Source organism: Eleutherodactylus coqui, chromosome 4 (assembly GCF_035609145.1).
Source record: "Eleutherodactylus coqui strain aEleCoq1 chromosome 4, aEleCoq1.hap1, whole genome shotgun sequence".
Lineage (NCBI taxonomy): Eukaryota > Metazoa > Chordata > Amphibia > Anura > Eleutherodactylidae > Eleutherodactylus > Eleutherodactylus coqui.
This window is the reverse complement of record NC_089840.1, coordinates 96,110,209-96,124,730: the sequence shown is the minus strand read 5'-3', so window position 1 is coordinate 96,124,730 and position 14,522 is coordinate 96,110,209. Positions and strand designations below refer to the sequence as shown.

Genomic DNA, 14,522 nt, shown 5'->3' with positions numbered 1-14,522 from the left:
TGTGAGATGCTCTGCACAGTGGCAGAGCTGAAATACTAGAGTACTGTTTCACGGTGAGAGCTCATTGTAAGGCACTGCAGGCTGAGAACGCTATAACTGAAAGGCTGGGAACAGGCCTAGATGAGTAATACAAAAGTTGGTGCACTACTGCTCACAGCCAGCCACAACTATAATGCACACGGTGAGATGAAGCCCTAAGAAGGACCATTGGAGTTCTTGCACAGAGGAGTCCTGTAAAACTTTCCCTAAACTCTGTGTAATGCACTGCACACACAGAACGGTATAACTGAAATACTTTGCAGTAGCCTAGGAAATTTTAGAGTGCAGTTTCACGGTGAGAGCTTGTTGTAATGCACTGCAGGCTGAGAACGCTATTACTGAAATGGCCTGCACAGCCCGAGATGCTTTAAAAAAAAAATTGGTGCACTACTGCTCCAAGCCAGCCACAACTATAATGCATACGATGAGGAGTAGCCCTAAGAACGACCGTTGGGGTTCTTGAAGACAGGATCCTACGCTAACACCATGCCTTTATAAGCAGCAGCACTTTCCTTAACCTCTGCTAGCATGCTTCTGAGGCGAACCGCGGGCGAGACCAGTTTAAGTACTCGGCGGTCACCTGATTGGCCCAGCCACTCACTGCTGTTGGCGGGCAGAGGGCTGGCATGTCACAGCAGGACGTGGTAATATCTTCCCCACATGTCTATTGGCTAGAAAATGGCGCTAAACATGCGGGGAAGGAAATGCAATTGACTCGAGTACTTTGGGCGTTCGTCTCGAGTAACGAGCATCTCAAGTACCCTAATACTCGAATGAGCATCAAGCTCGGACGAGTGTGCTCGCTCATCTCTACTGCCCACTAATGTGCGATTGTATATCACCTCTCATTGCCCCAATAGAATCTAAGAGTTCAGACAGTTGATTTTTGTCTACTGGGAATCTAATTCATATTGCATTTTTCTATATGTCCTATTCTGCTGGTAGCCATGGATATTAGTATGTTGTTATTTTTATTTTGTCTGGTTTAATGTTTTCCATTGTCTTTGTTCACAACCCTGTTGTGTATTCACTGATATATTCTGTGTGCCTACTTATTGATAGAGGAAGAATCTATTCCACGGGTGCTATGCTGTATTCGCTTGTTTTATACTTTTACACAGTTTTGTATCTTGAAAAAATGACAATAGAAACCTTTAAAAATACTATCCTTCAATCAGAGGGTAACTCGCATCCATTCACTTTGGTAGAGCTGAGCTGCAATACCACACGCAACCCTATGGACAATGGTGGCACTGTGTTTGGAAGAAAGCAACCATGTTTTTCTAATCCTGGACAACCCCTTTAATCATGGTACAAACTGATGTCTTTGTAAATACTGCAAGAACATACTTGTAGGCATGCAAAAGGTTTGCACTGACAGCGTTCCCAATAGAGCAGCTTGGGAACCAGCCAGGAGGGGAAACAGGGAAGAAGACAACCAGTACTGTGCCAGAGTACTCCACTTCACTGGCCAGAGCTAGAGGAAAGGAAAGGGGGGAAGGGACTTGTTATTTGTATAGCGCCAACTTATTCTACAGCACTTTCAGGTAATTTGTTTATTACCCCCAGCAAGCTGGGAACTCATTTTACTGACCTCGGAAGGATGGTGGGCTGAGTCAAACTTGAGCCGGCTACCTGAACCAAGCGGGCATTGAACCCATAACCTTCAGGTCGTGAGTGAGAGCTTAGGACTGCATTCTGCTGCCTTAACACTCTGCACACAAGGTCCTAGGGGAGAAAGAGAGGGGTGCCCAGGGTGCCATTTTGCTGAAGCCTCATGTAAGGCTGTGTGGAGGGGATTCAGTAGATCTAAGGCTGGGTTCACACGGCCGCTAATCTCGGTATTGACCAGCCATGTGGACGAGATTTCTCAGAAATCTCGTCCACATGGGACGGCCAATCCGCAGCGGTAAGTCCGGCTGAAACCGCGGCCGCCGCAGCCGCGGTTTCCGAAGATGCAGCATGTCTATTTACCTTTCCTTTTTTGTTTATTTTAGTCGCGGCCGCACTCTCCTCTATGGGCATTTAATTTACTTGTTTCTATTACATTAGAATAATTGATGGAAGGAATCTGATGCCGCTACTCACAAGAAAAACACTTCACTCAGAACATGAGTTTATTTTCCATTATTGTGGGACTCAGCTACATGCAGTCCGTTGGCATCAAAAAGAGAGTAAGTACATGGCTTCCTATTCACTGTGATATGTGTTTGAATCCATGGGATGGTTTTACTATGGCTAACATCACAGGGATTGTATGTTCTGCCAATGATCAGATAAGTTTTTAAGGTTTCAACGCACTCAACAATGATGTGAATACCCTGATTAGCTCACAGTGAAATCATCCCTAATGCACCCATAGTGACTTTTGGCTGTGACAGAGTTTGCACGACCAAAGACCAATGTGTAGCTCTGCAAACTCACTCATATCTAGATCGAAAAAGGGCACAATGTGAGTTACCAAATGCCACGGTTGCAAGTTGCACAAATTCATCAATTTTGAATTTTTAGCAAATTGCACCACACCACCAGTGACCTCAATGCAAGTAGAAGTTTGCAGTGCTACACAGCAATCTTTGGGCATGCAACCCATGAGGGCCAAAAGTTACTATGTGCGGCACCCACAGGCCACCGAGAGGATTAGGCGACCGCAAACGGCAGCGGCAGCGGCTCCACTACTCGCCCTTATCCCCAAAAACATGTCTGCTAGAAAAAGGCCGCAGTATGAATGGTGTTCTGCTTTTGGTGTTGGGTGCTACCCATGATGATGGGCAGGGTAAGATGGTGGTTTGTCAAGTTCGCGATGCCAGCCCATATGTAGGCCAAGACCTACTCTGGACAAAATAATAAATAAAATGTAAAAATAAAATAAAAAGGGAGATTGTACGTTTTCCCTGGAGTGTAGTGTGGTACCTCAGTGCACATGCTGTCGGTGGTGGCAAACGACTCCAAGGAGGCAGGTTGGACAGTAAAACAATGGAAGGCTTTATTTGCAGAGAGAGAGAGATCTTCACTTAGGGACAGTTACACAGGTTGTATTATGGTTACTTAGAGTAGATGATTACGATTGAATGATGGGAATACTCCTTAACCCCTTAACGACCATCCCATAGTCCTTTTACGTCCTGCCCGAGTGGGCTTTATTCTCTGAAGACGTAAAAACATGCCTGCAGGTAGCCGACAGCATGGAGCTGTCTTCTCGGGCTTCGGTGACCCCCCCCCCCCTGGCATTGCAATAAAGTTACAAAAAGTACAAAAAAAGTTAAAGATTCAGCTGCCCTGATGGATCGGATCCATCAGGGCAGCTGAAAATACTCACCCTCCTTCTCCGCGCTGCCCGCTGAAGATCTGGTCCTCCCGGACCCGCTGCCGGTCTTCTATGCATGCGCACCAGATGATGACATCCCCGGGCCCGCGATCACCGCTATCCAATGGATAGCGGCGATCGCGAAAAAGTTTCAAAAAGTAAAAAAAAAGTAAAAGTTTCACCTCCCCTCATCTATCCGATCCATGAGGGGAGGTGAAAATACTCACCTCAGGTCCGCCGATGTTCCTGGTGTTCCGGGACCCGAAGTCCCCCTCTGCGCATGCGCACCCGATGATTGACATCTGGCGCGTGCACAGAGGGGCTCCAGCCCCGGGAAATTCAAAATCCCTCTGCTGCTGGCTGCCATGTGTAGCCAGGAGCAGAGAGATTATACCGGGGACATGATCACTGTTACCCAATGGATAACAGTGATCATGTAAAGTTAAAAAAAAAGTGTAAAAAAGTTTTTAAAAAAAAAAGTTTTAAAAAGTTTAAAAAGCGTACATTTCATCTCCCCTCACGGATCATATCCGCGAGGGAGGATGACAGTACATACATAAGGCCCCCGGATTTATCCGCAGACATTACCCCAGCTTCTGCGCACACGCCCATCGCCAAAATGGCGAACGCTTGCGCAAAAGCTGTGGATTGCCAGGATAATTGAAATTCTCCCTGCTCCTGGCTACAAAACTGAGCCAAGAGCCTGGAGATTTCACGGGGGGCCGCGGTGAGCGGTTCCTGGTCACGTGTTCGCCGTTATACAATGGATAATGGCGATCACGTAATAGTTTTTAAAAAATTGAAGTTTCATCTCCCCTCACCGATGCGATTCGTGAGAGGAGATGAAACTTTTTACCGGAGGCCTCCGTATTTGAACCCCGACGCGATCCTCCTCCGTGAACTTACCCGGATTCTGCACATGCGACCGCCAGCAAAATGTCGGACACATGCGCAGGAGTCGGGGAGCCCAGGAAATTTAAAATCTCCTTGCTCTCAGTGACCAACGGTCGCCGAGATCCTGGAGCAGTGACGGGTGGCCACATTGAGCGGTCCCCGGTCACGTAATAGAAAAGTAGCGATCTAACATAGGTCGGTCTCGTCATGACCGGATAGCAATTACGGATTCCGCATGCGTCTCATCCGCGGTATTACGCAGATCAATCGCATTGGATTACACAATTCCGCTCACATTAGTGGGTCGGAATTGCGTAATCCACTCGCAGAAAAGAGAACGCAGCAGGTTCTATTTTACCGCGGATATCCGCAGCATAGAGCCCATCGTGCTCCATGGTCGTGGATATACCCGCTGCCCATACGCAACTACGTTGTGTACGGGCTGTGGGTACCCGCGTCATCGCTAAGCGACGGTACGGGAAATACAAACAAAAAAAGGTGTACTGCGCATGACCGCCTGTGTGAGTACGCAGTTATACGCAGTACATTACGTGGCCGTACGCAGGGTCACAGCCGGGCTCACAGATGGGATCCACTGCGGGCCTCCGCAAGCGGATTCCGCCTTCGGCTGCGTGAGCCTGGTGTTATTCAGACTGCTACCTGTAATACGTATTTTACAAGAAGCCCCAGGAACACTCGCCTTCCTGCAGTTCCAGGAGCAGCTTGTTGAGCGTCTTCTGTGTCGGACCTCCGCAAGCTTACGAAGACTCACGAAATGCTACTTTTTACACCCCATACCCACCACTGAGGTCAAGAAATTACCCCCAAAAAACATGAGAGGAGGGGGGATACCCGGTTTTATTGCCCCAAGTGCCCATTCCAACCAGCCTCCGTAATTACCCACCTTCGGAAATACCACACACTTCACATTATTACTTTTATCTAAGATTTGGGGAAAGCCGAAAAGCTGTGGGGGGGGGGGGGATATTTTTAGGGAGTCAATTTTTATTCCGTACAAATGAGCAATGGGGCCTGGAATTTATTCAGTTGTGCCCTGCAATCCAACGGGTGTTCCCTCCATTATAGGCCTTGCCATTGGCCCTGTAAGTAGATTAGGTCCACAATAGGTATGTTTCTGAACTCGGGACAAATGGAGGTATCCATTTTGGGGTGAAGGTTTTCATTCCTATGTACGCTGTACAAAAAAACTGTTTTTAAATTGAAAAACTTCTCAAAAAAATTGAAAATCGTAATTTTTTCCTTCTGCTTTGATAAGATTCAGTCAAATACTGTGGCGTCAAAATACACCGTATAACCCTAGATGAATTTGTTAAGGGGTCTAGTTTTCAAAATGGGGTCATTTGAGGTGGTTCCTTATCGTTTTAGCCACTCAATGGCTCTATAAGTGGGCGATGGGACCTGGAATTTATTCAGTTGTACCCTAAAATCCAACGGGTGTTCCTTTCATTATAGGCCTAGCCATGTGTCCTGTAAGTAGATTAGGGCCACAATGGGTATGTTTCTGAACACGGGACAAACAGTGGTAACCATTAAAAACCTGTTTTTAAATTGACGCAATTGCCCAAAAAATGAACATCGTAATTTTTTCCTACTGCTTTGCTTAGATTCAGAAATTGTATGGTTAAAATACACAGTACACCCCTAGATGAACGCGTTAAGGGGTCTAGTTTTCAAAATGAGGTCATTTGTGGGGGTTCTCTATTGTTTTGGGCGCTCAAGAACTCTACAAGTGTGCTATGAGATACTAAATAGAAAAAACTTTTCTTATAGCTGCGCTACACTATCAACCCTTAGCATACTCTGGGAATAAGCTACTAAAAACTGCAGTCAATAGTAAGCTGTATTTTTATTCCCCACAATACATACACAAACATATTAAAAGCAACGCGTTTCTGCGTCCACTGACGCCTTTATCAAGCTAAAGATAAGACTGTTATAACACTCATATAAATATATAAATCAAATACCTTAATCATGTGTGCCGATGCAGTACATCTGTTTCCTTTTCCCTGCTCTATGCTGAACGCCGGTCTGGCGTGTGTAAGCTGAAGGGGGAGTTCCCCAACCTCCGGTCCACGTCATCTGACAGATGGTCCGAAGTACGTGCGTTCCACCCTGCGCGCTGTGTCCTCCGTCATCGCTAATGAGGGGCGTGATATGCAGAAGCTCGTCACGCCTCTGTACCCTGTCACCTCTACTATATGGAGTGCTAGTGCCGCTAATAGGGGGCGTGATATGCAGAAGCTCGTGACGATGTACTGCATCGGCACACATGATTAAGGTATTTGATTTATATATTTATATGAGTGTTATAACAGTCTTAATTTTAGCTTGATAAAGGCGTCAGTGGACGCAGAAACGCGTTGCTTTTAATATGTTTGTGTATGTATTGTGGGGAATAAAAATACAGCTTACTATTGACTGCGGTTTTTAGTAGCTTATTCCCAGAGTATGCTAAGGGTTGATAGTGTAGCGCAGTTATAAGAAAAGTTTTTTCTATTTAGTATCTCATTTTGTTTTCCTCATTTGTTCGTTGGAACTTTTGGGACACTTTTTGAAGCTGCTGCTCTCCAGATTAGCTGAGTGGAACTATCAGATTCCTGTGTATCAGTTTTTTTTGGATAAAACTTTAGACCCTCCGGTAAAGAAACCATTTAAAGGTGAACTTGGATTCCCGGTGCAGGTGGGACACAAATTTATTTTTGTCGCCCCGCCTGACACCCGGTAAGTAGAATCCTTTATAGTTACTTATCGTATTTCTTATCCTTTTTGGCGATGGCGCTCTCCCTAATTTTTGTTTTTACAAGTGTGCTATGGGGCATAAAAGGCCTTCAAGCAAAATTTATGTTCTTAAAGCCACCGGCTGCTCCTTTCATTTTGGGCCCTGCTGTGCATCCAGACATAAGATTAGGACCACAATGGGTATATTTCTGAAAGCAGCACAAACAGGGGTAACCATTTTGGGGTGCAAGTCTTCATTCACATGTGTGCTGTACAAAAAAAGCTGGTTTTAAAGTGACAGAATTGCCAAAAAAATGATAATCACAATTTTTTCCTTTTGCTTTGCTTGAATTCATTCAAAAACTGTGGCATCAAAATAGATAGTACACCCCTAGATAAGTTTGTTAATGGGTCTAGTTTTCAAAATGGGGTCATTTGTGGGGGTTCTCTATTGTTTTGGGCGCTCAAGAACTCTACAAGTGTGTTATGGGGCCTAAAAGGTCTTCAAGCAAAATCTATGTTCTGAAAACCACCGATTACTCCTTTCATTTTGGGACCCGTTGTGCATGCAGACATAAGATTAGGACCACAATGGGTATATTTCTGAAAACAGCATAAACAGGGGTATCCATTTTGGGGTGCAAGTCTTCATTTAAATGTGTGCTGTACAAAAAAAGCTGTTTTTAAAATGACAGAATTCCCACAATTTTTTCCTTTTGCTTTGCTTGAATTCATTCAAAAACTGTGGAGTCAAAATGGGCAGTACACCCCTAGATAAATTTGTTAAGGGGTCTAGTTTTCAAAATGGGGTCATTTGTGGGGGTTTTCTATGGTTTTGGGTGCTCAAGAACTCTACATGTGTGCTATGGGGCCTAAAACACCTTCAAACAAAATTTCTGTTCTGAAAGACACTGACTACTCCTTTCATTTTGGGCCCCGTTGTGCACTCAGATATAAGATTAGGGCCACATTGGGTATATTTTTGAACACAGGACCAACAGGGGGATCCATTTAAAATGACATATTTGCAAAAATATGAAATTTTACTTTTTCTCCTCTAAATTGAATTAATTCCTGAAAAAAACCTGTGAGATCAAAATACTCATGACACCCCTCAGTGAATACATTAAGGGGTGTAGTTTTTAAAATAGGGTCATTTGTGGGGGTATCTATTATTCTGACACCTATGAGCCATTGCAAACTTGGCTTGGTGCAGGAAAATAAATTGTTTCTCAAAATGCTGAAAAGTAATGTTAAATTTGTACGTCTCCTAAATGGTTAAAAAAACATAAAAGTTTTTCAATTGTGCATTCAGAATAAAGTAAATAGATGGAAATATATATCTTAGCAAAAGTTTGTACAGTATGTTTGCACATATTTGATATATTACAATTCAAAATTTTCCCAATATTGGCACTTTTAATAAATATACACAAATTATATCGGACTATTTTCACCACCTAAATGAAGTACAACATGTGGCGAAAAAACAATGGCAGAATCACTTGGATATGCAAAACCTTTACGGAGCTATTCTATGTTAAAGTACACATGTCAAATTTCCAAAATTTGGCCTGGTCTTTAGGGCGCAAACAGACTTAGTCACTAAGGGGTTAATCCACATTGATTTCTATCCTAGCTTTTCCCACTGGGCATGTCTATAGTGTTCCTCTTTGCTCTCTCTTTTTCTGTCACTCTATGCTCAGGACTAATAAATTCTTATTTCTATCTTGTCCTGGGCCCAATTACTCATTCCTGACACTTTCTATCCTTCCAACATGAACAAACTTTTTCTACTCTCTGATTAGCCTTGACTCTTCTCTTCTTACTCCTAGACTAAGACTGACTAGACGCCACCCCCTCTACCTTTAATCTGTCTCCTCTCACCCAAGCCGTGTGGAGGGCTTATCCTCCAATCACAGGGCCTTTTTCTTCCTACCACCTGACTAAGCCATTCTCAAGCTGTTGCTAGGTGATAGAAACCCTCTGAGAATAGGGGAGCTGTCAATCATTAGAATAGTGGTGCAGTAGAATATAAACACAACTTTTAACACTTATTTAACAATTACAGCGATAAACACATTGACCATGAAGTGACCATATAAGTGCTGTAGAGATCCTATTCCAGGTCACTACATATATACCCTGGTCTTACTGTCTGCCTGCTTGATAAATGTCCGTGAACAGCACTGAGGAGAATGGACATTTGGTAGATCCCTAGTACATATTATAACACTAGTCAACACTGAAATTGTTACTGACTAGAGATGAGCGAGCACCAAAATGCTCGGGTGCTCGTTACTCGAGTCGAACTTTCAGTGATGCTCGAGAGTTCGTTTCGAGTAACGAACCCCATTGAAGTCAATGGGCGACTCAAGCATTTTTGTATATCGCCGATGCTCGCAAATGTTTTCATTTGTGAAAACCTGGGAAATTCAAGAAAGTGATGGGAACGACACAGAAACGGATAGGGCAGGCGAGGGGCTACATGTTGGGCTGCATCTCAAGTTCCCAGGTCCGACTATTAAGCCACAATAGCGGCAAGAGTGAGACCCCCCCCCAACTGTCAGAATAAAGATCGTTCTCCTCTGCCACAGCTGTAACAGCTGTGGCAGAGAAGAACGATGTTAGCCCATTGAATTCAATGGAGCCGGCAATACAGCTGGCTCCATTGAAAGCAATGGGCTGCCGGCGATCGCGGGATGAATTGTCGGGAAGGGGTTACATATATAAGCCCTTCCCTGCAATTCATCCAGAAATGTGTAAAAATAAAAAATATATATATACTCACCTGGTCCCGGCAGACGGAGTTCAGCGCGGCCAGCGGCAGTCCCCCTGAACTGCTCTGAACAGCTGTGAGTAGTATTCAGCAGCCGGGGATTTAAAATCCCCGCCTGCTGAATGAGCTGCCTCTAATTGGTCACAGCCTGACCAATCAGAGGTAGATTCCACTCACACACCCATTCATGAATTTATGAATGGGTGTGTGACTGCTGCCTCTCATCTGATTGGTCCCGCTGAGCCAATCAGAGGCAGCAGTCACACACCCATTCATAAATTCATGAATGGGTGTGTGAGTGGAATCTGCCTCTGATTGGTCAGGCTGTGACCAATTAGAGGCAGCTCATTCAGCAGGCGGGGATTTTAAATCCCCGGCTGCTGAATACTACTCACAGCTGTTCAGAGCAGTTCAGGAGGACTGCCGCTGGCCGCGCTGAACTCCGTCTGCCGGGACCAGGTGAGTATATATATATTTTTTTTTTTACACATTTCTGGATGAATTGCAGGGAAGGGCTTATATATTTAAGCTCTTCCCGACAATTCATCCCGCGCTCGCCGGCAGGCCATTGCTTTCAATGGAGCTGGCTGTACTGCCGACTCCATTGAATTCAATGGTCAGTGCTCGTTTAATCGAGACGAGTACCGCGTGGTGCTCGTCTCGAGTAACGAGCATCTCGAGCACCCTAATACTCGAACGAGCATCAAGCTCGGACGAGTATGCTCGCTCATCTCTATTACTGACTTAAAAAGGTCCTAATCTGTAGTATATTGGTGTGCTGAACAAGAATATGACCATGAAAATTTTTTATTGGCTCTCATTTTAAAGGTATTTCATATAGTTCATTTTCTGTGTTTCACTGTGTAAATTAATCGAATAGGACTGTAACAACATAATTACAGTTACACTTACAGTTTGAGCCAGACTGCAGCCATGTGCTTACAGGACCTGTGCAGCAGGGATATACAATACACATGTTTTTCTTATGAGAGTAGGATAGCCGAGCAGGGGAATTGCACTATTTGCAGAAGGAATAGACTCGCAGACCAAATATAGCAGTTGGAGAGAAGAATATCCAGCACACAACTCTGGTTGAGGCTCACAAAATCCAGCTATCACCCCTTCACATCAAACTAGGCTTGATGAAGAACTTCATAAAGGCCATGGACTGGACTTCGCCAGATTTCCGAAAGCTTCATGAAAAATTCCCTCTGTTCAACAAGGCAAAGATTAAAGAGGGAGTATTTGTGGATGCTCAGATTCGAGAGCTCTTCAAAGATAACCAGTTCAACAACTTGGCTGCAATATGTCTCTAAAGATCCACTTCCTTCATTCCCATCTGGATTTCTTTCCAGACAACTGTGGTATGGTTATTGATGAACATAGCAAATGTTTTCATCAAGATATCGCAACAATGGAACAAAGATACCTGCAAAAATGGTCCACTACCATGCTGGAAAACTACTGCTGGACACTCCACAGAGATGCTTGCAAACAGCTACACAAGAGACAGGCAAAGAAATCTAAGACGTAGTTTATGACTTGATTTTTTACAGGTATTACCATAGGCCTATTACTAATGACATGCATTTTGTGATGTAAAGAATATTTGCAGATTACAAAAAAAGAGCCAATTTTGCATTTTGACTGTCTTAGGTGTGTTGAGCACATAAAAATTGATAAGAAATGACTAATTTTATTTCAGTAACATGTCTTTTGTAAAATTTTGTTGACCATATTGTAATCTGTGCTGGTAGATGAAATTAATAATAATGATTAATACATCTATCTGTATCTCGTGCAATTGAAGTATAGTGAAAATATGTTAGTCTGTCATCAAGACAACTCTTTAAATGTATAGCATCTTACAGAAAAATAAGTCAATGTTCCTCCTCCTGAATACTCCCACCCTGAAAGACCAATGTTAAAAGGATTTTTTAGGATAAGTCAGCAATTGTAGTTTGGTTGATGATGAGATGCTATGGATGGCGAGGACTGCCAAAACACTGCCCGTAGTGCATTAGCCTCGTTTGGTATTGTACCTCTCTTCCAAAACCGTCAGAGTCATCTATATGTAGTTACCTGCTTAGTGTTACAGGACTGGAGCCAAGACGGCTTCCATCCTAAGGTTCTATGGATGCAACCACCTGGTCCCGCTCTTTCTCGTAGCTCACTGAAAAGGAATCAGCAGCATTCACTTTTTTTTTAGGACATCTTTTAGATTTTCTAAATCAAAGAGGTCTCTCAAGGTGACTTATTACCACAGCCCATGTTCAGATGTATACTCTGCATAACTACAGTCCAATAAATATGAAAGAGGTTTTAAAAGCCTATTCATACAGTGTCATGTATCATGCCTGTTATATTTTGGATTTGCCACAAATCTTATATAGAAAATTTAATGTGTATTTACATTTTGTCTTTCTAGGTGGTGCTATTTGGAAAGCTCATTATATCACTCCAGTCTTTTTCCCAGAAGGTGCAGTAGGTTGTTATAATATGGGGCTATGTGGTTGTGAAGGAGACTATGCCGATCACCATGATCCGCCATTATTATTTGAAATATCAGCTGATCCTTCAGAATCCAACCCTCTGGATGCTCACGTAGACCCTCAATATAAGAGCGTACTAAGCAGAATAAAGACGGCAGTGACTGAACATCAGAAATCAATCAGTGTGGTGCCTCAGCAGTTCTCTTTCTTCTATAATCTTTGGAGGCCCTGGTTACAGCCATGCTGTGGGACATTTCCCTTCTGCTGGTGTGATAAGGAAGACCGCAACGTAACAGGACTCCTGGGATGAATTCTGTGCTGCACCTTGGAGACCTTTTCCATAAACTCCTGTTTTTATTACAAAAACTTTGTGTTGTATTACTTAAAAAATTGTTTTGTGTGGCCAAAAAATGTTCTAATGATATTGTCACTTTTGTTTTAAATACTACAAATAGGTTGGAAAATGTGATTCAATGTAGGAAAACTAAGAAATTGAAATGTGACTTAACTGATGTACGGGAACATAAAATATTCCTTTGGGCATACCGTACCAAAAAATCAAATAATGTGCCTAGAGGGGGACCTACATATCCTGATACCACTCATGATCCCAAAACACCTCGGAAAATAGTTACTCATTTTTCATATCCACCTCCCCAAAGGTGGCACGTCCAATCCAGAACATTCAAAAACAGTAGGACCTTTGGACAAGGTAATAATAATCAAAATAGCAAACGCCGTCACTATCGAGAACCTTATAGATATCGACAAAATATCCTGCCTGCAGACCAACCAAGGGGTCCCAAATCCCCTTTCTATAGAAACAAAACCTGGCACTCTCCAGATTATCATGTACATAATGTTCATAATAAAGAATATGCAGTGCCTCGCCCAGCTACTGTACATTCCTTTTCCAACCCTCCCAATCACCCCCTCTGTGAACCTGTTCATCATGAATTTAGTAATCTCAATACCACTCATAACTCACAACCAAAAAATGTTTCTGTTTCACATTACCAAATCTAAATCAGATATGCTTCTTCCATTAGATCTTGCCCAACCTTTCAATAAAAACTCATCACAACTCAATTCCAATACTTTTTCTGCTAGTGAATGTACCTCTTCAATGTCCTACACAGTTTCTTCCCAAGCCATCTACTGCCACTACGGGTCCGTTGAATGTCTGTGGAATTTCACAATCCATTAATGTTGGATCCACACCAGCCATAAATAACAATGAGATCTTTGGTGGGATGATCACCATTGCAAGTGTTTTTAGGGGTTCCGATCACCTTCCCTCCTCTAGCAATTGAAACACCAATCAACAAGTCCAGACTGACCCGAAGTTTGGTACTGTCACTTCATTCCAGGATCAAAACAACAGTAAAACCAAATCTATCTTTTCCCAAAATTACACAGTTTTGCCGTCCCCCGTCCAATTTCTCAAAGACCAGAATCAATAATAAGAGAAGGGGCAAACGGCCAGGCCGAAGACTACACAAAAAGACAACAACAAAAAAATCCCTCACTGATCTAGAAGCCATAGCTTCACAAGAGGAGTCAGTTAAACTTGGTATTTTTAATCCATCAGGATTCCCTTTGAAAAAAGTTGAGCTTCAATTGTTATCAAGAGGCCTGTCATATAGTCCCTAAAGTGATCCGGAATTGTTTAAACTATTTGCCGATTTGAACCGCTTTATTCGCAAATTTTCTCTGAAGAGATTCTTTGCCCAAAACCCTTGTTCCACCAACCCCAATACAGACACCATTATTGATGCAGAAACTATCTTGGACACTCCTATAATCACCAATCTACGGGCCAGAAGTAGTTTCTATCCTGTAGAGTCTAAAGGCCCCTTTGTGTATACATTCTATAATAAAGTCCTTGAGGATTTTAAGATTCTAACGGCCATAAACAAAAACATCAAGTCAGCCTGACCCAACGGCAATCTAAATCCGTAGCAACGCATGATACTGAAGAACCTTTCATCGAATACGGATTTGATTATTAAAAGTGCCAATAAAGGGGGAGGGGGGATAGTCCTGATGAAAAAGGACTATTACTTTCAGGAAGCTTCCAGAATCCTCGATGATTCACAATATCATGGCAAACTATCCAGAGACCCAACATCCAAACTAAAAGATCTCCTTAAAAAACTAGTTGAGAATGCTTATGAGAATAATTGCATAACCAAAACAGAAAATTATTCCCAGGCATGCTGAGTTAGCACATTTTTATTTTTTACCTAAGATTCATAAATCACTCACG

At 43.0% G+C, this 14,522-nt stretch overlaps 2 protein-coding genes across 3 annotated transcripts in view; both read left to right on the top strand.

The window, feature by feature from the left end:
- The window catches only part of LOC136625587 (arylsulfatase H-like), a 49,771-nt gene extending 37,175 nt beyond the window's left edge, over positions 1-12,596 (top strand). Inside the window, exons 9-10 of the mRNA XM_066599910.1 lie at positions 2,092-2,213; positions 12,190-12,596. Of these exons, the coding sequence (XP_066456007.1) occupies positions 2,092-2,213; positions 12,190-12,563 (496 nt within the window). The 3' untranslated portion in view covers positions 12,564-12,596. The remainder of the gene's footprint in view (positions 1-2,091; positions 2,214-12,189) is intronic.
- Positions 1-14,522, top strand: part of LOC136625585 (arylsulfatase H-like) — a 381,691-nt gene that overhangs the window by 212,014 nt on the left and 155,155 nt on the right. The gene's annotated exons all lie outside the window — the stretch shown is intronic.